We start from the raw sequence: 26,491 nt of genomic DNA, 5'->3' as shown, positions 1-26,491 counted from the left end.
CAGAAATGTTAAGAGGGCCAATTGTCTCCTACAAACTAAGTAATGTGTTATTGTTTAGGTTTAAATTTCGCTCACGTTAATTCGCCTCAGCGACGTGTCTGTCTTTGTCCTCTAATTGAGAAAAACAGTGCGTGTCCATCAGCTGCCACATGTTGATTCAGCAGTGATAAGCTGTGTATAGGTGACATGATTATGATGGCTGCCTTTCGAAAATAAATATTGACCGGCAAAACAAAAACAGAGGCTCAGATAACTATCTCTCATTTAGTTGTTTGTTTGTCAGAAATGGAAAATGAAGACAAGCCACTAGGCTAAAAAAAGAGTGCTGTGCAGATAGGTTTTAAATTGAAAAGTGCACCACTGTTTGCATTAGGAACTGGAATGATTAATGGTACACAAGGCCAAAGAGCAAACATCAAACAAGGCTGTGTATTTTAGCACAAACTGATTTGGAACAACAATCTGCGGCACAACAACACTTTTGCATTAAGGGAAATTCTATAGAACTGTCAAAGAAGATAATCATAAACAAAGTCCTCCACAGTTTATGTAGAGAAACAGTTGTGGTTTCATTGTATGTTTTCTATCAGTCTTATAAAGTGCCTTTATTTAGTTTGTGATTATCATAGTTCATTAAACAAGTTGATCACAATACAGTCTACTGGAGCAGAGTTTAAAGCAGTACTAAGTAACTCATGCTACTCACGCCACTGCAGGTGTAGTAGCATGTTAAATTTTTTGTACTCATTAGTTGTCCGTGAGAGTAAATACTACACTGACAGAAAAGACAAAGGGAGAGAGGGATATTGTACATCCAATTACACAATGGAGATCATTTTTTTCACTCAAAATTGTAAATAGCCTACTGTTTAAGTGGCGCTAGCCTGCAGTTAGCTTTGCCCGTTAGCCTGTTAGCTTCTTCTTCGTGATTCCATTAGTGTGTATTGGGGCCTCCGACCCGGTGCAGCGAAGTTGCAATTGTGGATTTCTGGCCAGAGGCACCAGGGGGAGATGAAAGACCCCCCAATCATCTCATTAACACTTGTATAACCCCCAGAGGGACTACAGAAAGGATTTATTAAAGTAAACTCTGTTACTCTGTACAGTCTACAGTCCTCACTTGTATGAGGGAGAAATGCCAACTTTATTTCAGCTACATGTTGAGTTGCTTAACTCTGTTGGACTTTTCTGTATGGACTTTTAAGATTTTTCTCCCTGATGCTCTCTATCTTGTGATCAAAATGGATAAACATTTTTTTTTATAGATTTTTATTTTCCTTTGAAAGCTAGATGTTGCAATGTCATGCAAACATCATTCATGCTTTTCTTTCTTTGTCTTATTTCAAGTACAGGCAGTGTTAGCATTCAGTAAACAGCCACAGTTTTGAGAGTCAACTTTCTGAGTGAGTGCACAGAGAGGACAGAAAGTCAGATGCGCAGTGAACACAACCTTGTCCATAGAGCTCTGACCTTGCCTCCAGCCTATTTAATACCGCACTCCCGCTCGGCCACTCTGCAAACATACATTTACAGCCTCATACTTGGTCAAAAATAACCCACAGACACAAATGAAAAAGAAGAGGCTGAGGTGAATTCCAAAGTTTGGCCCTGGGGACAGTAATGGCACTGTGTGGACTTTCATACAGCGCACCATAAAATGTAATGTTTATGACCTGCCTGTGCTGTCAAATAGCGTTCCAGTATTTTTCTTTATGTCTGTGCATCCTCCTATGCTGGACAGAGATAAAACATTCTGGATTCCCAACAAAAGTTGTCCTTATATAAAGAAATAGCACAAAAATGATATATGATTGTAGAATATCTTTTAGCTGATAAAGAATGGCCAGAGGACAAAGATGAAGATGAGAAGGCGCAAGAGGAGGTGGAGGGGGAGCGGAGGGAGCTGCACAGGGGGTAGAGGAAAGGGGCGGTGGAGGAGCTGACCAGTGCAGGACACCATGCTCTGAAACAGGAACAAACCCAGGAGGCGGTGTACCGTTTCAGAGGAGCACTGAAAGCAGTCAGGACAGGTCTCCTCCGGGTGCTCCGGTTTCTCCTACATCCAAAAACATGCTGGTCCGATTGGCCCACAATGGCGGCTCAGGACTAACCCAACACCTGATCTATGTATTTTAGTTTTGTACAATGGCAAATAAAGCACTGACTCACTTACTTACTTAAAAAGCAGGACAGTTAGCGGCCAATTTTTTAAAACACTACACTTTTTATGTATCGGCTTTTCTTTATTTCCAACACTATTGACGTAGAAACATAGACAACATGGAACAAAGAAGGACCTGAATGTGCATATTTGAGGGGTTCTTTTATTGAAATTGATTGATATTCTCTGTTGAATATATTATTAAACATACTGGATATTTTAAATGTTCAAACCCCTTCATGTTTCTGATGGACTGATGTTCCTCCCATCACTATATTTAATGAGAAAATCCCAGATACATTAGCAATTCCCAGCTCAGGAGAAACGTAGATTCCAGTGATATAGAAAGACAGCTGCATACATACCAGGCTGGTGGGGGAAATTAGAATTATATACCTTTAGAGCTGGTTTCTAGGTAATTAGGGGGAACACATTTATTTCTTGTTCATTTATTGAATCTTTCTCCTGCTCGCCGAAACGGAGAACATAATTATAGAGTGAAACTAGATCACCTGGCCCTCGCAGCCGCTGCCAGTGTGGAACATTAGCTCAATCAATGTCAATTATTTTTCCCTTCTCCATTATTGCACCGCCAGGAGTGGGCAGAATTTTAATCCCCCCTCTCTGCAATCGCTTTAGCAACAGGGGACGGAGCTTTTTGTCATGATTAGAAACATGACAGAGCATTAAGGCCGACGCAGTTCAACAAGTAGTGCAGGAGAAATGATAACGGCTGAGTGGTTCTACATAAAGTGCAGAGCCTGAGTGGAACTTTGTAACGGAGGACATCAATTTGACCTGTGTGTGTAAATTGCAGTGCAGCGTCATGGGACAAAGAGGATTCTGTTTCTGATTGTGGTCCAAATCAGATATGAACATTGGGTTGCCATAAAATTGTCAAACAAGAAAAAGGAATAACGCAGACACTTAATGTAATCCATCTCTGTCTTCTGCCGAGGAGATGGATTGATTTTGGTTAATTGATAATCAAGGTAATCGGCGCTGTCCTCCTCTTCCCTACATTCATGATTAGCAGGGTCCCACACAAATGAAGAGATAATCAGGATTTGGTAAAGGACAGAGAGTTACTGATGAACAGTCACTGCAACGTGTTACAAACATCACGTTGGATGTGAATTAGGGAAGGGCGATATGGCCTAAAATCTATATCACGATAACGATATTTGATAATATAATTGATAATGGACAAAATACTTCAAAATTCCAGCCTTACGCCTATTAATTTAATTTTTCTTTAACCGCATACTAATTTCCTCTCAAATATGATCTACTCAAGCAGTGTCAGTGTTTATGCTGCTCTGCTAGAGCTGAGCGTAAACATGTAGAGTATAAAAACATTATATCGTCTTTAAAAATTAGAACGAAATCAAAAAATGATATCCCGATAACGACATCCAATACAATATGGCCAACCCCTAATGTGAAGCCTGCCCCAAAAGAAACGCCAGGGGTCGTAAGGTAGGAGCTTTCATCTTGCGAGCTAAGGAGCTAATTGCCAAGGAGCAATATAACATGGAAACAACTCAATCAAATTTAAAGGGGCTAGATGCAAGTTTGCCATGTTTTACTCACTACTGCCACCTCAGGTCATACGTGTAATTGCACCTTCGATATTAAGCTTGTGCTTGACAGCACTTCGGACCCGAATTAACCCTGAGTGACAGTGCAGGATTTTAGAGGCAGTTGTGGTGAACAGGTCTGGGCTCATTCTACACATTAGGACATGGCTGGAACATGTAGGGGGAGGAAAATACATAATTTTAACATTTTTAAACTCTGTACAGTCTCTTTAACTACTTACAGGTCGATCCTTTTTTGTGCAGGCTCAAAACTTTGCACTAGTTTTAATTTTCATTTTGTTGTCATTTGTTAGCCATTAACCGTTGGCCCCTAACTTTCACTCGCAGTCCGTTATGAAATCTTGAGCCCTCTCTTCATTTGTGTGGGACCCTGCAAATTGTGAATGTAAAAGCTAGGGGAGAGAAAGGACAGTGATGGAAACCACTGTGGCACTGTGCATATAGCCCATAGTGCCCATTGGCATTTGTGTAAGGGAGCAACATGTTTCGGATAGTCTGATTTGTTAAAGACTCCTAGTAAAAGGAGAAAGCAGAGTCTCTCCTTTTACAAGTTTTTCTCATAGTTTCTCCTCATAGACAACTCTCAGAGGACGCGGCAAGGAGACAACGGTGGGCTGAACTCATCAAAAGAGAAGACAGATATGCACCGGGATGAGGCACGTCTGATGGCGGTGTTCATTTTAATTAAAGAGCGTCCACCAAAGACATAGGCCTAACGATCAGGGCGCCGGCATGAGAAACATGTAACGCCTTGTTAAAGTGACCCGGGAGACACAGTCAGTAGTTTGCAAAAGAACATAACATTTTTTAGACCTAAGTTAAGTCTAGATTTGCTTTACTTTTTATCCATTCCCTGAGCTAGAGACTGTTCCTTTTTGCTTTGAGTAAAAAGTAATGTACTGTAAATTCCGGACTATTGAGCTGCACTAAGTAAATTCAAAAAGAAAAAAGAAAAAGTACATATTATAGACCACACTTCTCTATAAGCCTCTCGTGCCTGTCCATGTCCACACACTGCACCAGGGCCGAGAGATGAGCGGGACAGGTTATGCACACGCTAGGGATGCACCGATACCGATACCAGTATCGGGTATCGGGCCGATACCACAGGCTTGTACTCATACTCGTACTCATTCATGAGGTCCCGATACCACAAACCGATACCATTTGACGTGCGGCCAGCGCACCTACGAGGCGCACCTCTCAGCTGAGGAGAGAAAATAGCAACAAACTGGAGAATTCTTTAGTGGAAATACAATAATCCACATAGAGCTGACTTTATTACAGACTGCGCTCTCTAAATCAGAGTCTGTGCTGGATTTAACCAGAGCTAAATGTTGTTAGTGCTGCAGCGTGGAGTCTGCAGTGTTTACAACATACAGGCTAACGTTGCTAACTCGCGGCTAGCGCAGTTTTGGCCATTCTGACGCCGTTTTAAGCCCAGGGGTTTATTCATCTGAAAAACTAACCCAGCGACTAAAAAGTCCTCAGAAAATCCAAATAAAAGAGATACAGCATGTTTATATTGAGCGAAAATGAGCTGCAGCAGAACAATGAAAACGCTGTAGCTACTCGCTAAGTTGCTACAAAACACACGAGAAAATCTACACGGAGCTGAAGTAAAGACGAAAAGAGACCATTAATCAGTAACCATCTCAATACTATTGGTAAATAAAAATACATAAATGAATAAAGCTCAGGCATTGGGGAGATTTTGGACATGGGCTTTTCTGTCTATGATGGACAGTGCAATAAAAATTAAACATTAAAAATTATATTGAATGAAAATAAAAAATAAATAAATGGCATCAGCACCATTCTAATATAACTGCTCTTAAATGTGTCGCCGACTTTACTTAAGGAAATGTAGATGAGTAAATTTACTAATTACAAACCAATCTGCTGTAAAAAAAAAAAAAAAAGTAAGAATGTTGAAGAAAATGCCTAGTACTCGTATCGGTATTCGGTATCGGCGAGTACTTAAATCCAAGTACTCGTACTCGTATCGGTTTTAGAAAAAGTGGTATCGGTGCATCCCTAGCACACGCCATGCGAGAAGTAAAACATTCAAGTGTCCCTCCTCTGCCGCTTTAGTCTCATCTCCTCCTCGTTTCCACAAACATCACGCTGCATTTTCCATACTTTTACAAACTAAATGGACACCAAACTACTTTTTTAGCCCACAGTGAGTTAAGACTGTTTCGGTGTATTGCCTGTATCAAAGCGCTAGCCTCGCCATGCTTTAGAAACGTGACCGATACACTCAGCTAGGCCTGTCACAATAACAAATCTGAAGTTCGGCAGGAAAGTATCGCTTTAAACGATGTTATTGACTCTAGAGATACTAGATACTGTCAACTCTCAGGCATAAAAATGACAGTAAACTTTTGTTCTAAAAGTGCATAATCACATCCTAAAATAATGAATAATGAAATTAAATAGAATGTAACTTAATTGGCTTCAGTTAGAAATCAAAGTTTATAAATTATAAATCGTGAGGAATGCTAATAAATGGTCAGACAATAAATATCGAGACGAAAAATGTAGCGTTTATCTGTTATTTATAGAAGGATAAATCGATATAGTATCATGACAGCCCTACACTCGGCACGTGCGCTCCCCTGCAGCACCCCCCTCCTTGCACCACAGTCTGGTAGCGGTAGTAGGAAAAAGGGCTGAACTATGGGACAACTCCTCCATATGATATCTGAATTTCTGGTCGGACTCAGGCATGAGATCGAAACGCGACGGTGTTAGTGCGTAAAAATGTGCATGTGTGTGTATAGGTTCAGAGTGTGTTAAAAAGGTATCGGCTCATAATCCGGAAATTACAGTAATGACTTTTGAAATAACTAATTACTTCTTACCCAGAATTGGCAATAAATTACATTCTAAGTCGTTTTCCCCCAATAATTCTCTAACAAACTACAAATGCAGATCAAAAAAGGCCCAGCATCCTTTGATTTCAGCTCAGTTTCAATAAAATGTTGTTTGTCATTGTGGACACTAAACACTAATGAATTCTCTCACGGAGCTCATTTCCACCCAAATTCACTAAATTAGGCATTTTATTTCTCAAAATCAACCTCTATTTGATTCCAGTTACTGTGCTATTGCAAAAAAATACTAATGTTTCTATGTTTGCAGATGATGTAAGAAATAAACAACAAAACAAACCAACAACAATACTGACTCACACTTTCCAACACACAGTATTTTTAGAACACACACATCTTTAAACATAACTCTCCTGGCTGGGAAGACAGTGGCTTGCTTGTGAATGAGGTGATGTTACGTGATTCTGTGTTTACCTTGCTCAGGGAAAGAGGGTGCGGGTGACCGGCCAGTGCCAGCTTGACCGTGGTCTCCCAGATGTGTGGATCGTGCAGCCCTCTGGCGGTCACCATGAACTGCACCGGTTCCGACAGGTTGGCCACCTCCTGCTCTGTGTAGACGCTGCCATCCGACCGCACACTGAAGCTCGGGTCGCTGCTGACGAAACCCACCTCTCGGCTGCGCTGGCAATCTTCAAACCTCACTGCAGACACAGGACAGAGCAGAGCCGGGCAATGTAAAGGGAGGAAGCGGCAGATTTACCTCATGAAGTGTTCGCAAATCCTCGACACATCTGACAGGTTTAAGATGAACCCGCATCCATCACAAGCTATCATCTCATCCTCTCCCTGTCACTTCAGAATACGCTGCTTGATGCCTTTGATTGAACAAACTGCTTATCTGCTTTCTTCACTGAAATTCACCGGGGGAGACCTAATTCTTTCTTTTTTGAAAATGGATGGATAGCTTTGTCAAAATTGGATTTTCTTTAGCTTCTCCAGAGGGCAGTTACAAAGAGAAGTGTGGAGAAAGTATATTAGCCTGACTGGGCCCATTGTACTCTGTGCTTTGTTGCAAACTGTCTTGAATGACATTTGGCGTTCTGCATGACTTGCTCACAAAGGAAGCCGTAAGGAATAGCACGCCTCCAAAAATCATAACGCTCTTTCTGAACTCAGCACATTTTGGGATCACGGAATGGGTCAAAATAAACCAAAGTTGCGGCGGTTGGCATATTGCGGCTGCTGGTCATGTGACACTGCTCTTAGCCTGTCAACACGCACAACTGATGCAGTGCAGTTTTAACCATTATTCATCCTCAGCTTCAGGTTTTAATGTTTGGTCCATTCTGACCTCACCTAATGCAGTGGTTCAGGGCTGGACTGGCGATCGGGAGAACCGGAATTTTTCCCAGTGGACCAACATACTTTAGGGCCGGTCTGACTTGATGAAAGATCAGGCTCGTATTGCATCGTACCGGCCCACAAGAGATACTGCATGTCTTATTGATATTAAAACGTCCGCGCAGTAACTCCTAAAGACTTCCCCCCGCTCACTTCCGTCAATAACCTTTAGGAGTTACTGCGCGGACGTTTTACTCCTCGTATCATTACGCCTCACAATATAGTCCCCCTTTTTATTTGCTTATAAAATCGACATGCTACATTTCTGTGTAAATATACTTCGCATGAAAACACTTCACGTAACTTTATTTAAATAGGGAACATGTGGAAGAGCTTGGTAGCTTCTAACGTGAGCTTTTTTGGAGCTATGTGACATGTGGGAGAGGCTGCGTATGTGCTCCGTTTGCCTGGCAGAGCGCACGGACAAAGACCAGACGGGGATATATTAACTCGGCTAAAGTGAGGTAAGAGCATATCTCAGTATGTAAAAACGGTGGCCTATTCCTTTAAGATACGGTTCCCATGATAATCTCGTATATAATGAGCAATGAGTCTCTCGGATAAAATATTAGTGAAAAGAGTTTATTGTAACACCCTTCAGGACCAACAGAACCTCAGGCCTCTATTTTTGTTATACATTTTAGACAATGTATGTAAAGAAGTGCATGCTGGGAGTTGTCAGGTGACTTGCCCTCCTGCCCCTTGTCTCAGTGCGCACAGTTGGAAATAGCCTCTGGTTTCCATTAAAAGGATTTACAATGTTTTGGCCTTTTGGGGATTTCTATTTTCACTCCACACCTCCCTAACTCTGCGGTGAGTTTTACCATTTCATTAACTAAACCCACCACCCCCATCATTTGGTTGGTTTTGTAAATTTAAGTTGCGAGAGGAACCTCCTTAACGGAACGTGCCTTTTAAGATTGTTTAGAAGTTTTCCCAAAGATGCAGCCAGTTGTAAACAACAGGCACCCAGGCAAATTTCCCCTAATTCCAAAATTCTTCAATAAAAAAACAAGAGCGTGGGGCGGTTCATGTACGTGCGGTGGTGGTCCAATGCTCCACTTTAGTTAGCTCCATAGGTAGAGGCTCATATCCACGAGTTTGTGAGATCAATCCTGACCCCTACCCACTGGGAAGAACGTAAATCAGCGTCTATGGTATGACTTATTTTATAGAGGGCCGGTCTTGACCCAAAAGTCCCGGGCTGATTTTTTCTGCCAGTCCAGCCCTGCAGTGGTTAGAGCATTTGTTCATGAGACAGTGTTGAAGAACCATTCCCACTTTAACATACAAACTTCAGTGCTCCACTGATAGTGGTGGTCACACAATTACTTATTTTCATTACGTGAAGTAAACTAAAGATTTCATGGACGTCCCTTGCTCTAATGGATTTTACATTAAAACGTTCTGGCCTCTCTTTAAGTCATTATTGAACGCAGGCTTATTCTAGCCACCACGAGTTTGTCTTAACATGCACAACATCATCTTATATCTTTGATTTTGCTATCTTGCCTTTTATTCTTTATAACGGAGCTGGCGCCAAAACTCCCTTCAGATTGCTAGCATGAACGTGCTTCATTAGCCCAGACTGTTTATGATGGGGACAAATCTTCTTCCTTGTTGTTAGTCAGTGGAACCGATAGGATATCTACACACTGACACCTACTGTTCTGGAGTTTAATGAAACAAGGCCAAAGTCAAACTAATTCTTTTTACTTTGAAGCCTTGTTAGAAATGTTGTGGAATAGAAAGTAATCGTAGTAATAGGCACTTCGACATCCTCGCAGTAAAGTCAAAGTGCTCCTAAGATATTATTATGCCTTTAATTTTGTGTCACTATACTTGGCTGATGTAACTGTATTTAAATAGGGAAAACGTGGAAGAGATTGGTCTTCTAACGTCACTCCCGTTTGGGTCCATAGAGGAGAGGAGCAGAGGCTAAATGCGAGCGCCGTCTGTGCTCTGTTTGCGTGACTGAGCGCACGCGTAAAGACCAGACAGCTACGCATCAACTCATCTAAGCTAAGGTAAGAACATATCTCAGTTTTTAAGGCGAGACACTGCAGGTGAATAGGGAAAAAAAAAAAAAGTAAAGATATCAATTTGAAACTTTTGCTGAACATCACAGATATAAATATGAGAATAAAATGTATTGCACTTTTTCTGTCATTTTATGTTCACAAAAAAATAATTGAGCATTAAAATGGCCAAAATTGCCTATATTTTGGGCAACGAAATCAAAATATTGAATTGAGCCAGATTAAAATTTATGGTTTTATTTTATTGACATATTAGTAATTAAGATTTTAATTTTTCAGAGGGGATTTTGAATATTTTGTTTAGTTTTTCAATAAACTAATCATCAGTGAAAAAATCTGTAAAAACTCAAATTCCGCCTGTTTTTTTGGTTTCAAAGTTGAATAAATCAGGCTAGGAATTAGATATTAAAAAATCCCTCTAAAAAAACCTTCAAAATATTGTTAGGTCTCAGACTGAAAAGTTTGGAGTCTGTGGGAGCTACTATAAGGGCTCACTCGCTGCCCATGTGTGGCTTTCTCTCATTCAGAGAAAACCAGCCCTGAAGTTTTGTAGCGAGTGCGCATGCGCCGCCCGTTCTTCGACTTTTCCGCACCAGGCCTGACCGGGCCTCTCGTAGGAGGAATAATACCATATTTGGGTGGAAGCGTCATCACGGGGCCCCTTAGCAGGACACGTGGATGTAAAATCCGTCAATATTTATGAATGAATACCCGCTTGAAAGACGGACTTTCTACGCGGCGCAGCAGCTACTTCCGGGTTGCCCCCACCTCGACAAAACATCTTAAAATAAACATCATGCGGGATGAGTTTTGTCATTTTTATACTCTGACATGAAAACTAAGATGTAAAGGGAGGAAAATAGATAAAAATCTCCACTTCGACCACTATGTGAAAAATCAATACTTTCACCTGCCGTGTCTCGCCTTAAAAACGGTGGCCTATTCCTTTAAGTAAGTTTACTTTGTTGCTGACCACCTCTGTCCACAGAGAAAAAATGGGTAATATACGTTATTTCATATATTTTCAATCAATAATCAGTATTAATTCAAAATTTAACAATTTATGCAATGTCATAAAATATTTCGTAACATTTGTAAATAGTGTAAAAGGCTAATATTGTGCGATGCTTCACTATACCTGCAGTTCAGCGATGTGACTGAAATTAGAAAAGGTGCGTCTTGTGTGACATGAGCAGAGGGCTGGAACCGGGGGGCTCACAGACGAACACTCTGCTGAGCTGAGTGCGCCTCCGCCAACTCTCCACTGACAGCTGACATGAGTGTTCCATTACACCCGATGAAGTGGGAACCAGCAGAGCACCAGACAAGAGCATTTATAAAAGCGCTCTCATTCCATTGCACAAATTTAATCAACACACCAAAGCATTATTGTGATATGATTCCCCACATGATGCAACGCCATGAATGCGGGGATTGACTGATTGCTGCTTGTCGCACCCCTTCACCCTCCCTCTTCTGAAATGCACGTGCACGTCTGATCTTATCTAACAAATGCTAATAACAAGAAGAGCTGATTCCATAAGTCACAAGAGGACAGATCGGGCTGTTAAGCGAAGCAAAGATTTGTCCAAAAATGCGGCGTGATGAATTCTGTCAAGCAAGCTTTTTTAATCAAGCAATCTATTCAATTTATCGCCAATGCTTCCTGTCAAAAAAGCAGCACCAAAACAGCAGATATGCCAGCACATCTTATTGCCGCCCAAATGGGGGTGCTAGTTTATAACCTCAGGAGTAATTGCATGGGTAATGGGACAGGAGGTAAACACACTTCTGACAACAAGTGCATCTGTCTACAATGGCTAATGTAATTCATATTTTAATTTACAAAGCCACGTACAGCCCAACAGAGTGACATCAGCTCTGGGTGCGTTATTATTGTGGGACGCTTGGGATCGTTTGTCAAGACACGGCTGGTTTCACACCAGGTTGGGGAAAATACGGCTAGACCTGCTCCGATTGTCCTCCTGATGAATGGTGACGGCGGCCCTGTATTATGTAAATGGTTTCAATTAGGTTGAATGCAGAGGGCTAATTGTTGTCAGGGTTGTTGACAGGTCTCTTGTGGCCTGGCGGTGAAAGCGGGGGGTTTAGGGACATTCCAGTGTGTCTCTGAAGAAGAAAAGAAGGTTCAAAGTACATCACGTGTTGAGCTTATGCATTTATTCATTAAGTTTTCTAAATAAAAAGCTGGGGAAATCTCAAGGCCTCGTGTGGATACACAAACAGTGCTTATGAGTAACTGCACACATTCATTCTTGTTAAAGTTCCAACAAAAATATCCAATGTAAGGCAGCAGAACAGAAAATGCATTTTTCCAGCCACCGTTACAGCACATCAATTCTCATTGTGTCTGTGGGAGGGTGGTGCAATGTCACCAGTGGCGTCCAAACCGCCCTCTTGCAGCCAGCTCACAACCGTCCAGGACCTTGACTGGTGCATATGACGTTTTTTCATACGAGTCTCACTGTTCATTATAAATTCTCTCTTAGAACACATTCATGTCACAGATGAAAGGAGCCCAGAGAAACTGCATTAGGAGACAAGACTGCGATAAAGGAATTTGGGATGTGGCGTGATAAGATGAACTGATATGGCAACGCTCAGATTCAACGGCCAGATACTTCGTCAAATATCGGGAAAAAAGGCGGATAACTTTGTGCAGCGTTTTCCATCATATAAGAACATGCAGACCCACAGAAAGCCTCAAGCACTAACCATTGTGCCACCGCGCTACTAGTGTCAGACCTCAGATTGAATCAGGAACTGATGAAAAAAGATATAACGACTGCCGAAAAAAAAACGTCAAAAGAAATAGAAATCTGGAGGAGTTGAGGACCACTGCAATCATCGGACTATACATGTCCTCGTCTTGCTTTGACTCACACGGCTCTGTATCCGTGCCGCCTCTGTGTGCAGTCATCATGTTTATTTATTTGCAGCATTAGAACCGCACACAAGAGAAGATCTCCAGAATGACTGGTAAAACCACATGGAATCCCACTTCACTCCCTGACATTTTACATCCATTAGTATGCCCGTTGTTTGCTGCCACGGTGTTCACAGATGGTCAGATCTGACGACAAAATCAAACACTAACCCACGGACATTAGCGTACACAGCCAGACATCTGCAGGCAGCTCCCTCTAGGTACGAGCCAGATTGTTGGAATGTGTTAGGGCTAAATGAATCACGCTGTGTTTGTCGACGGGCCTTAAAAATACACATTTCAACAGCGGTTATTTGACTGATACGCAGGAGTGGTGAGTTTGTTATGCTCTCTTTTCTATACCCATTGGTTACAACGTTGTTCGGCGCAAACTGTCAGTCTGTAGAGATGCTTGCCAGCTGAATCGCATCCACAGAACCCAAACACTTGTCCTTTTTACCACTTGACACGGCTGCTCTCTATTCGACTTGCAAGTCAATCCTTGTAACTGCTCCCGACTCCGAAAGCTTTTTCTGCTGCTTCGATTTGCTACTTTAAAGGCAACATCTGGGGTATAAAAGTTTGCCTGACTTTACCACTGATGCTTCCTGCACCGTGGTTTTGTGTTGACAGCGCAGCCTCCATCGCCCCTTTGTGAGAGTGAACGGGCTCATTCCCTCGTGTGTCTACCAGAGTGTAGCGTGTATATATTTTAGTGAACGCTACCATCCACAACGGTGTTTGGCAGGCGGCTGAGGCTAGTGCCATTCTGCCCGAGTGCTCTTCTCTGGACTGTGAGAGAGAGAGAGAGAGAGAGAGAGAGAGAGAGAGAGAGAGAGAGAGAGAGAGAGAGAAAGAGAGAGAGAATGAGAACATGTTGCCCAATGGAGCAGGCAGCAGAAGAGGCTAAAACAGGGCAGCTCAAGCAGCCGTGACTGCACACCGCTGTCTGGACACACTCACATGCTCATGGCTTTGGTTGGTTCCCGTTTTTGTAGATTCACTACAGCGCACAGAAGGAGACAGAGTTGTAAGAGCTGTGGAGATAAAGTGTTTTCCCCAAGTGAAAAAAAAAGGGTTATTGGCGGCTAACCCCACAGTAGGTTGGGTTCCCGCTCTGGAATTTCATGATGTCAAAAAAGTGAGATGGATGCACACAGCGACTCAATGGGAGTGTTGCGGTAAGTTTTTTTTTGAAATATTCGGTTATCTTTTCTGGGGATCGGGTCTTAAAGCAGTACTAAGTAACTCATGCCCCTAGAGGCCATAAGCGCCACTGCAGGTGTCATAGAATTTTGCGGGGCTTTTTTTGTCCGTGAGAGTAAATACTACGCCGAGAGAAAGACAAAGGGAGAGAGGGATATTGTACATTCAAATACGCAATGGAGATACATTTTTTTCACTCAAACTTGGCTGTCAATACTGTTCAAGTGGCGCTAGCCCGCAGTTAGCTTTGCCCGTTAGCCTGTTAGCTTCTTCTTCGTGATTGTGGGGGGTTTGAAAGACCCCCAATCATCCCATTAACACTTGTATTACCCCCCAGAGGGACAACGGAAAGGATTTACAAGTTACTTAGTACTGCTTTAAAACTAGCCTTAGTAATGCTAAAGCTTCAAGTCTTTTAAAGTGTGCTCTTTCAAACGAATGTGACCTTTATTTACCCTGGTTCATTTTTGGCAACGGAGGAGATGTTAAACTGTGTGCCTGTTTTTGATTTCTGTGGATATATACTGTAGGCCAAATGATCACATACGGTCAAAAGACTGGGTATTCTTCCAAACATTTATAAAGCATTTGCAAATAATTAAAATGCACAAGAAATGGAGTGAAATAAACAGATTAAGCACGCTGAGCTCCTTGCGGATTGAAATGTAGTCTGTAACACTGAGGAGAACTTGGATAGAGTAATAGAAATGCCACATGAGCCTTCTTCTTGAGCCCGGGTCTGTTCCTCATGTGCCTCAACGCTTTTACAACGCTGCCTAAGACATAATGCGCAATCATCCATTATGAACAAGTCAATTCTGCTGACATAACAAAACACAGATGCTAAAACGATGGACGACATTAACTGCCGTGTCAAAGGGAACAGTGAAATTAACATCTTTAATGAGCCAGTTGTTATTGCTGCAATCTTTACTCTACTTTGATGTCATTTGAAATTTCCATCTCAGAGGCATCTTGCACTGAGGTCAGAAAAGCAGTGACAGCTTCAAAGAAAATACAGCATCGTGTCTCAATCGTAATCAAAGCTAGACAATTGCACAGAATTTCTCTACAGCACACTTTTTGTCGGGAAATGCACGTCTCATGAGAGCGGATACGGTTCAAGACAAGACTCGTCGGAAAAGCAGATTTTGTGTATTGTTTAAATGATTCTGAATCTTGCTGCTGGCTGTAACCCAAAAATATCACCATCTTTCCAAGCGATAATGGGACAGTTTGCTGTACATAATGCGGATGGCAGGTATGGTGCCGTGGTGAGTTTTTGCGAAACCACCCACATCTGTCCCACCTGTCTCCTGCCTGTCTCCCCCGTGTCACCCCCCTGTCTCCTGGGCTCTCTCTTCTGTCACACGACCTCTTTTTCTACTGCTCTAACTCTGCTTCCCCTGTCCTCCTGCACCGTCTTAACCCTTCTGTTGACACGCCTTCTGCAGCACGAGAAACACAATTACCCTTCTCAATCCGGACACTTAACTTACGGTGACAACTTACAGGTCTAATGCTGTGTGCCGGAAATTGAATTGACCTTTGAATAGAGAATTTAGAACGGCTAGACATGATTCTGTCCATTTTAGCAGCTTGGTTCTTTCTTTGGATGTTACTGGAAATCGTCATCATGGTTTTATGTCTGAATTTGATTCAAACACTGCAGTAAGAATCAATAGATACAGACGGCATCTGTGGAATCATGTTTGAAAACAGTTCAGGGGGAAAACAATCTAGAGAAAAATGTCAACTTTCTCTAGGCTAATTCAAAAACGACTTTAACAAATATATTCTTTTACTAAATAAAGATAAAGACATGGAGAGGAGCAAAGTGGTTCAACAGCCCATAAATACATAAATAACTAAGAATGATAACATGATGCTTCATGATAGCATCGTGCTAATGCTAACGCTAGCTAGCGTTAGCTACGACTGCCATCTTTTCGCTTCTACTGAACAATCTGCTGTGAAACATTCATGGAACTGATTTCGACTTGACTTTATTTGTATGTGATAAATAAGATTATATTTCACCATAAAATAGAGTGAAAAATTGTGTTTCCCAAAAGATTCTGTTTTCTCCCTTGACAAGGCCAAGCCCCATGAAGCAATGCTGTCTGTATCTATAGCACTTACCATGAGCATTATCTCCTCAAACTGCTGTAAGAAATCATTGGGAAAACAGGCATCCTCTTAGCTGCTGAAAGTTAAATGTTTTCAAAAGGCGTCAGGTGTGGTATTTAGTTGGACTGGTTAAATTAAACGCACGCTGGTCTGGAAGGAGCATATGTCTTGGCTTTCATCCTGGCAGCGAAGGCATGGCACTAAGTAAACATTCACTTTGATACCCCACTGCCTCCTCAAGCCAACAGGAAAATCAACGCCACCCACTCAATTTGCAAATAACAGTACTTTTGCCAGGCCAAAGCCGTGATAGACAGGGGCGCCAGGCTGCAAAAATGCTAAATAAACGTGTCTAAAAACATGGAACACACAGTATGTTCCCAGCCATTAAGAGTGCGTTGCAGAGACAGCCTTAAAACAGACTCAAAAAAGCAGCACAAAAGCCTGCCATCCGACTCGGCAGAGGCGTGTGCACCTGTCGCAAATGGATAAATCACTGAAATGGGTCGTTTCATAGACTTTCAAAGCAGAGATGTCAAATTTAGAATTTTAAAAAGAACAGACAGAATTATGGGTTGAATTAAAGAAAGCTAAAGTAAGCTCATGCTAAAGTACCCTATGGTTTATATGCTGTATGAATTTTAGTTTTAAAAGTAGACATGTGATCAGAGTCTGCAGCAGCTTAAATAATGGCTACAGGGCCTGTTTCACCAGAGAGAGTTGAGCAGACGTTGCGGAGACTGCCGTGACTGGCAGTCTGCGCAATGTCTGCGCAACTTAAACTTATTGCGCGCATACAAAGGGCCTATCTCACCGGCCTAGAGACTAGTTGGAGACTAATTGGAGACTAGAGACGCTGCTAATCATGGAGATGTCTCCGATACGTCCCCTGGCAATAGGGCAAGTCTCCAGGGAGTCTCGGGGGAAAACAAGCAGGTTCAATTTCAGTGGAGTCTCGTCATGGTCTCCGCGAGGTCTCTGCGGTCTCAAGCAGCTGTGGCAATGTTGTGAACACTATTGTTGTTCTCAAACTGTGAGACATTTCTGTGACCTGTCGGATACCAAGGAGTTCTCAAAGAGTCGTATGGGGTCTCTTTGAGATCTACTTGGTATCCAGCAGGTCTTGGAGACATTGCAGAGACATAGAAAGCGTCTCAGAGTTTGGGGACAACAAATAGTATGTGCAACATAACAGCTGGAGACAGCTTAGACCTCTCCGAGACCATGCGGAGACTGCATGGAGACTTGAACTCAAACCTGTTGGTTTTCCCAGAGACTACCTGGAGACTCGCCTTATTACCAGGGGACGCATCGGAGACTGGCAGCGACTCTAGTCTCCAACTAATCTCTAGGCAGGTGAGATAGCCCTCAAACGTCCCATGATATAGTTATATATACAAGGATATCAATCAATGAAAAAACTAAAAAGTACATATAATATAAAACCATCTGCTTTTCAAACTGTTGAGAGCGCCTACTCTACCTCTGTTAAACTGAAACATTATAGTCTACCGTCAGGCAGGTTAGAGCTTATATCTTGGCTCTAGTTGTTTTTTTCTTAAAAAGTGCACATATTCATTAAATCCACCCACATGGCATAAGGCAACAGAAAAGTTTAGTGAGCGACAGAGTAACTCCATCAGCACAGCTGACACAACCAAAGATACAAAACAAATTTAGTAACACAGTGATTTATTACAGCTTTAAGAAACTACACTTGCGAGACCAACCCATGGCATCCCATCTAACAAACCCTATTTTGAAGCCCAGCCCAGTCCCCCCACAGGAAACCTCCGAACTAATTCAATTTACATGCTGCTGTTTTTACCACAGGCAGGTATAATGTGACTTTCCTCAAAAGACTTTTTTTTTTTTTTAACTGCAGTTGGAAATGGATTTCTTTGCCTCCACAGACCTGGTGCTTGAACAAAAGCCCACACAGTTCCCAGTGACAGCTCGCTTGCACAAAAGCAGACCGCTGAGATTGGAGTGTTTGTCGCTGCATGTGCTACTTGGGCGTGAGAAAAAAAAAGATGCTGCAGAACTACGGAGTGGGAGCTCTTTGCATATGAATCTATTACAGTTGACGCATAATCGGGCTGCGGGTGTCATCGCTCCCATAGGTAAGCGTGGGCTGCCAGACTACATTTGTATGTTACTTTTCTTCTCCCCAACCCCCCCGCCCCCCCGCCCCCCAACAAAACACCACCCGGTTGTTGTGTTCCGCTGTTGCTCTTAAGGCCTTCAATAGAACCTTGTCACATTGTACTGAACGTCCCTGTGTACGCCCACACAGCCACTCGCCATCAGCGCAATAACCACCGCTGTTTCCTTCCTGTCACCTGCAGCAGGTAGAGGGGCCTCCTGCATGCCTTCAAGCGCTAATGGTGCTTAGGCCTGACAGGAAAGGCAGGATGACTATGTGTGCGGAGGCTGTAACGGGTTGTCACTGCTTATTTATAGCGTGGCGATTTCTGCATAACGTGCGTTTTTTTTTTTTAATCACATTTCATCACTGCAGTAAACATTGTGGCTTCAATTAGCACCAGCTTTGTATGACGGTAAGTGCTGGAGTTCCTGAAAGTCACATTCTTTATCATTTCTGTACTGAACACGATTCCCCATCCCTGTTTCGAAGGAATCTTGCGAATGTCTAAATTTTGCATAGCGATTTAAGTATATGTAGTGCAAAGTCCCTTACATCCTTCTAGACTTTAACAAACAAACAAATTAAAAGCTCAATAACGCAACAAAATTTCAATCGGTGTTTCAATCAAGAGGGCAGGTCTCGCCTGGCTTTCACAGCATTCGCTCGTAAATGTTCCTTGTATTGCGGGTTCTTTTCGATCCCGTGTGGCGACTTTTATCTGCGCATTAGGTGCCTCTTGTGGGCTCTCGCAGGGAGAGACCGGAGGAATGAGGGAAGGGAAAGGGCCCAGATAAAGAGCGAGAGTGGGGGCAGAGCAGAGCGGATGCAATTAAAAGAGCAGGTCACAGAGCGCACTGCAGCCAGCGTCAGGGTGATTAATACAGCAGCATGCAGCCCACAGGCTTCTCTTCTCTGTCCCCGACACTGTGCCACAGCGATTCTTCACTACTGCAGCTAGGGGGCTCCAAGGTGAAAACACATATGAAGAGAAGACAGGGGAAAATGTCCGCGTAAAAGGATTTTGTCAAAGCTCATGGGGCTGTTTCCGCGTGAGTTCATTTACATCCACTGTGCCGACCGAATAAACAAATAAACAAGGATATGAGAGTGAATGAAAGGACTTGCATGTTAAAAGAAAGTGTGTAAATAAATACAGACCGCTCATTTCATTGACACTTGTCTGATGTTATGGAATATTTGCCTTGTAAAGTTCAGTGTAATATAGCTTCATAAGGAGGCAGATTGATGCATACAGAAGCACCTCTATTTGTCACTATCTTAAGAATAAGAATTGATGCACTTTTTCTCCCAAAATGTCCAAATGCCACCTGCCAATACTGTTTTTTATGGTTTATTTCCCTCTTCACCCTCTTCAGCCCTTGCCTCTCCAAATGATTAAACAATGAAGCCTTAAGAATTATTTCAGGTTTTAAATTTGCTGCTTTGATCTATTGTGCACAGCAGCAGCAGCCATCCTACTATTTTTTGGCTAAATCTTTTAAGCTGACTATCTCTTCGCAATCTACCCGCTAATTTCAGAGCACAGCAAGTCGGTGAAATCTGGCTACAATCATTGCACCCGCCGTGGAAAAACGTGCACCGAGGCGGCGAACAAAAGCAGAAAATTCTCCCATTGAGCTAGGTCTCCTCTCAGAGACTTATGCTAATGAGAAATGTTTCTTTTGAAAGAGTGTACAAACATATCTTTTATTTCTTTCATCTCGGTTCTACTCAACAGACCTTGCCTTCAAGGCTTCCCCTTCGATTTAGAGCGCGCAGAGACAGAGCTGCGCTTTATCACAGCACTATCTTTTTTAAGGAGGCGAAGCGAAGAGAATGCCTCAAGGCTACACACTGTCTGTTATCTCCCACTACAATATAATCATTCGACATAGCTCAGAGCACAGTAGCAGGACCTCAGCTGTGTCATGTGACAAAGGGGGAATGTGAGCAAATAGGGCCAAAGAGCAAGGGACAGAAGGCGCTTCTGGGAGATCTCTTTGACTTTTACTCGAGCGAATAAAGACGCCAATGAAAACCCATTATCAGGAGAAAGCCAGTTGTTCTACCTGGGAGAATCCGTGTTGTAAGTTCTAGGCTCAGAAAAGAACTTCACAAAAAATCTATTCTTTTGAGCTGCGAATCATGGAAACTACATTTAAGGAGACAAAGTTCTTGCAGGGATGAACATGATTTTGCAACTGTTGTTGTTTACTTCGGCAATTTCCGTCAGATGTTTTGGTGCATGGTTAGTGAAGAGTTCATGCATCCAGGCTTCTAACGCTGTTTTATATACAATGACTGATCTGTTTCAGCACAAGGGAAGCAATGCCCGGTTTGTGAACATTGTTTCTGCCTATCATAGAAACAGGATTATTTATTTGATACATTGAATGTCTATAACAGCCCCTGGACGTGGCGATATTGCGATCGCTCGTATGAAGAGTAAATGTTAAGAGAAGCACAAACTGCTGAGAATTACTGACAAAGCCAGACTGTGGACGGACGCAATGTGAAAGTTAGATTTGGATCCGTTTGTTTGATAAAAAAGCCAACATATAAAACAATACGTTTGATCAACAGTGTATGTTGTACAACCTCACATAAGGCCTTGTCTATAGACAATATTTAGATTTTGTGTATAAATAAACAGGAGAAGATGAGTGAATAAAAAAGCCCTTTGGACTTCTTTACCCAATCCAACTTTGTTTAAATAGTACAAAGTCAGACAGTGTCCAAAGTGCTGCACAAGGAACAATGTATACAACAAGAATGACTAAAAATAAGTGCTTAGGTCAGTATTGAATCAATGAAAACAGGCAAAACTAAATGAAACACCTGCCATAAAAACAATAAAAAGGCAGGTCCAAATGAAGTGTTTGGATCAGCCGGGTAACTAATTGCAGTTACTCTATGTAAGTGCTTGGGCCACTGTTTATGAGTGCACCACCTCTTAGCTGGTTATTTTTAGCGTGCCATGATTACCCCAGAGAAGGGCCTTAATAAATACTAAAAGACTCAAAGCGGGCTTCTCCTCCCCATCCTCAGAGGGAGTCCAGCCTCACTCGCAAGGTAATCAGCTTTTAATTTTTTCTCTCCCCATTCCTTTTATCCTCCTACTTTATCTCAGGCTGAGAACTCCAAGTCATGCCAAGCCTCCAGCCTCCATCGCACCGCTGCTGATCCAACTTATTCATATTTCTCGCTCTCTCTGTTTTCCTCTTACGCATGTTATTAGCATAAAAAGTGTTTGCAGCCTTCCCTGGTGATTATTTTAGCGGCTGTATTCAGCATCTTGATTTGATTCTGCACAATTGCCCTAATTAGCATTACAAATATACACTTAGAAAGAAACAGAACATTCAGTTATGCCTGATGGACTCATTTAAGGGAATGAGTGCACAATACATTTATGAGATAAAAGGTGCTTTTTTGCAACTTAATACTTCGACTTTCCACTTGAGGAAATAACGCTGGTTGACACATTAGCAAGCAATTCAAGCCTCAAGCCCAGATATTGATTACATAGTGTCATATCCTTTTTAATACATTTGTTTCATTGGTCTTATAAGGGCTGGGTGATTATAAACATTAAACTTGATTCTTTGGGACAACTGATATATTTTGTAAAGATTGGAACCCTTGTATGTGATGACTGTGTGTGATCATTGTAGTCTATTTTATGAACATGAAGAGATCGAGGGAGGATGTGTTTGAGCCTCTGTTATGGATGTGATGATGACTGAATGATTATTTGCACTATATTTTTTGTAATTCTGCTTTTGTCGCCTTGGTCTATAGATGGAAATTAGCCTGTCTGGTACAAGGATCTTTGCTCACAAGCAAAACGTAAGTGTGCATTGTAAATAAATAAGTAAATAAATGAAATGAACACTTTTGAGAAATCTTAATGAAGCTCTGGTCATTTTTCCAGACACACTTTCCTATTAGTCAGTCTCAGTCGTGCCATGAGTGAGTCAATTTAACCACCAATTTTGCATATCACTCACTCTGTTCTCATTGTGTTTGGAATAAAAGACATCAGCTTCTCTTGACAAAAGCCAGTGAGAGACACATTTCAAGACACATACTAATGTGCAATGCTTCAGTTATATTTTTGTGTAGGTGTGTAGATTCACAACCTACAGCACATGCACATCCGGGGCACTCTCGCCAAAGACGGTCAGATTTGTGATCATGATCATGAGGTTAATTGGGATATTGCTAAAGAAAAAAGAAAAAACTCTAGATAATTGTAATAGCAAGTGTAAATACTGTAAATACTGCATCTGAATGGACTCTTAAGAGAGAATGCTCATTCTCCACTGTAAAAACCTGCTTTTTCTCTGCCCAGGGACTACAGATGAAAATTAGCTTGTAGCTATCTCTGGTCTGTGCAACACATTTGTTGTGCAATGTCCCTGTCAAAGAAAGGGCAGACTTTGATTCAGCACGGGGCATCTCGCTATAGAATTAGTATGTTGTTGTCATGTGAGAATGGGTTTCCTCCAGGTGTCCCCATCAACCTTAAAAAAACACACACAAAAAACAGGCTTATTCTTCAACTATAGGAAACCGAACGTAACTCAAGATCAAATGTAGAAGACAATACAATTAAGCGCACCTTTTCTTACCGCTGAGTTTTAAGTGTAAGTGACATGACTCCTCGTCACATATAATAAGGAAATACATAATAAATAGGAGAATGTATCTGATCACACACATCACACAACACAATTCTTTTCATGCTTATATTAGATATTGAATGCAAGACTAATGTGGTTTTCACGACCAAAATCACAGCTCTGATCTGCTGCTCTCCGTCTCAGCCCAGATCATGTCAGCTAAAGTCAATGCTTAGGCTTAAGACAGACCTCCTTCATTATCCACTGCTGCCATCCATTTAACACTAATCCTGTCCCTCACTACCACACTCCCCGGGGCCAGCAGATAGGCCAGGGTCAGTCATTAGTCTTACAGGCCCAGAGAAGTCAACACAATCTAACAGAGGACAACATGGCATTTAGGAATACTACGATATCTTATAAATATGTTATAAATGGAGAGGAAAACCACATGTACAGACAATACTGAGGCTGGTGTCAGCGTAGTTTACTGGGGCTGTGCAATTAATCGAAATTCGATCACAATTTCGATTATTACACTAAACGATTACGAAATTAGCATAATCGGGGGGGAAAAACGATTATTTTTATTATTTTTTTTCTATTTTTTACATTTTATTTTCTATTTTATTAATCTTATTTTTTTTGCAAAGCAGACTTGCATTATTTCATGACGCTGGGATTATTTTCCCTTCGCATTTCACGTGCCATGGCTCATGCTTTTGCCTGACATAAAAACAAACAGCGCTGTGCAATGATGTCATCAGGCCGCGCTGTTCAGTTTACATGTGCAGGTGTGAGGGCTGGCCAGCAGGGGGCAGGTGTGAAACAGAGGCAAACTTGAAATCATTTGTACTTTTATGACTGTTCAGAAAACAGACAATATTCAGCATATTTTTTTATAATAATTTTTAAAGGCAACAAATAATCGTTTGAATAATAATTATTATTTTTTCCAATAATCGAGCAGCCCTATAGTTCACTGTTATGTATGACCTATATACTTTTACAGGCTTGAGTCGCCAAACGGAAACAAACAGACCAATAAAATAACAATTCTCGTATCGGTCATTTAAAGTTTCAATTCAAATGCGTGGCAGGTCTTCTCTGTGAAAGTGCTCCCGCATAAGCTCATGCTGATCAGAGGTCCTGTGCTGGTGAATGGACAGGTCGCTGTGAGCCAACTGTTGATGTTGTCATTAGGGGACATAATTGTTTCTCCGGTGATATTCATTTCCCCGAAAGGTAATGTCAGAGTCACAACACGAATTAATGCCTCTGCTATGGTCTTAAAAGAAGCCATTACATTTGCAGCCAACACCACAAAAGTGAAATGACGGTTTATCCACCCACAAGTGATCGCGAATTATCCTCCATAAATAACCAGGGCACAAAAAATAATCGAGTATGTATGGAAAGCATGATCAATCGAGAGACGCATTTACTTAAAAAGCGGCTGACTATCATTATACCATGGCACTTGCAGACCATCTGAGATCAGTTATCAAGTCAAGCTACATGCTGCTATATGTTTGTTTGTTTCACGATTAAACAATGGCAATAAAACTATTCTGATTCTGAAAATATTCCACAATGAATGGTTATACTTGATTTGGCACCATTGAAGAGAAATGTTGGACCATTAAATATGGTACAGGCTTGTGTGATGTGCTGTGTCAGCCGGTCCTCACTCGATCACAGTGCTATAGTTGATTGATTTGGTTCAGGTTCTGCTTACCAAAAATAAGCCTCTTTTAATGGACCGCATGTCCTTTCAATAAAAGCTTTACACATATTATATATCTTTTTGTCTCACTCCCTTTTCTTCTTGTTGCATATTGAAGTTCTACTTGGAGCTTTGCCAAGATCCAACCATGCATAATGTACATTTTTCAAGTGGTCTTAAACGTTTGACTGTACTGTATGTGCACACTGTTTGCTCTGTGGACTAGTTTTTTTGTCACACTTTCATCACACATTGCAGGTGCTTGAATTAAGTGTCAGGCGCCTCTATTTCTGCAGAAGGCACAATCACGAGTTTCTTTGGATGGCTATGGCTCTGAAGTCACGCTGGCCTTTCCTGAGAAAAAAAATAAATCAACTACAAACACTGCTACTAAAGTTAGTTAAGCTAAGTTAACAAACAAACAAACAAACATAAATTTGCACCTAAGAGTTTGAGAGATTGTTGTCCCCATTGCTCTTTATAACACAAAGGGTCAGACCTTGTGTTTCTAAACACAGACTGTGGCGTAATATTTTGCGCTGATTAGGAGCACACTTAATGATTTTACAGCTCCAGACTTAGAGCATTTAAGTGGGAAGTATGTAAGGTGGAGAAGCACTTTTCCCCCCAACCAGAATCCGCGGCCGGGAAGGGGCGAGGGAGAGGGGTTGTGGGGCAGTGGGGCAGTGGGGGCCATCCCACGCCACAGGGGGACCGGCTATAGGCTACATTTCTATCTCTCAAGACACGAACATTATTTAGCTCATGATGGGGTTAATAAAGTTTTTAGCTTGACCTGCGAGAGCCTGTCATGCCTATGGAAGAACACAAGGCAGCGCGATGTAAACGAGGAAATGAATGTGAGGCTGACATCAGTGCACTGCTCTCAGTGCTGCTTGTAATAAACCACACCTCAGCCTATAAGCGACGCCCTCTCGCAAGTGGCGCCGGCACATAACGCAATGCATCGTCACCCACAAAATATGGAGCGTTCCTTTTGTCAGTTACTGCTTACGCACTCCTTCTGCCAGGCAGAACATCTGGCCCTAAATGTCCAGATCACATGGATAATGAGCCATTATAGAAACTGCATATTTTTTTAGTGCAGCCGTAACACACGTGCGCACGGCTCGCTTATTGGAGACGCGCCGGGATGGACGTAACAGATGAACAGTGGAACATACGAGTCAGGTCTCTTTCAGTATCATCAATACACCTTGATCAGACCAGGCAGTCTTCATAAGGACGTTGGACCGACTCCTGAAGCAGTTTGAAGGACACCTTCTGTGATTTGTGTTTTCTGTATAACCCTATGCACCATCAAAATGAGACAGATAAAAACATTTGAAAACGCTTTTAACTCCACATTGATGTGCAAACCACATAATTCTGTCCTGCACGAGAGTTTATACCTGCTTCTTAAACGTGCTAATTTTTCGTGCAGTTTTAACAGTTTCATGATAAATACGACAGCAACAGACCAATGGAATTTCCCCCCTAAATGCAACTCCACAATTCTGTCATCTTTTCACACATTTTCCTTCCTTTCACTCTATCCATCCCATAGTCACAGTTATCATGAAGTGGCGATCACTCCCTAATGGCAGCCTACACACCTGCCTCTAGAGTGCTCCTCATTGTCCGCTGTGGAAGAATATTATAGGCAGCA

The 26,491-nt window shown here is 42.0% G+C and overlaps 1 protein-coding gene across 2 annotated transcripts in view; it reads right to left on the bottom strand.

Moving 5' to 3' along the window:
- Positions 1-26,491, bottom strand: part of cdh4 (cadherin 4, type 1, R-cadherin (retinal)) — a 268,278-nt gene that overhangs the window by 100,063 nt on the left and 141,724 nt on the right. For both annotated transcript variants that reach the window (XM_079578250.1, XM_079578251.1), the window contains exon 4: positions 7,074-7,300. In XM_079578250.1, coding sequence (XP_079434376.1) covers positions 7,074-7,300 — 227 coding nt within the window. The remainder of the gene's footprint in view (positions 1-7,073; positions 7,301-26,491) is intronic.

The sequence above is a fragment of the Gobius niger genome, assembly GCF_951799975.1.
Source record: "Gobius niger genome assembly, chromosome: 20".
Lineage (NCBI taxonomy): Eukaryota > Metazoa > Chordata > Actinopteri > Gobiiformes > Gobiidae > Gobius > Gobius niger.
Note: the sequence above shows the minus strand (reverse complement) of the source record. Positions and strands in the feature narration are given on the sequence as shown.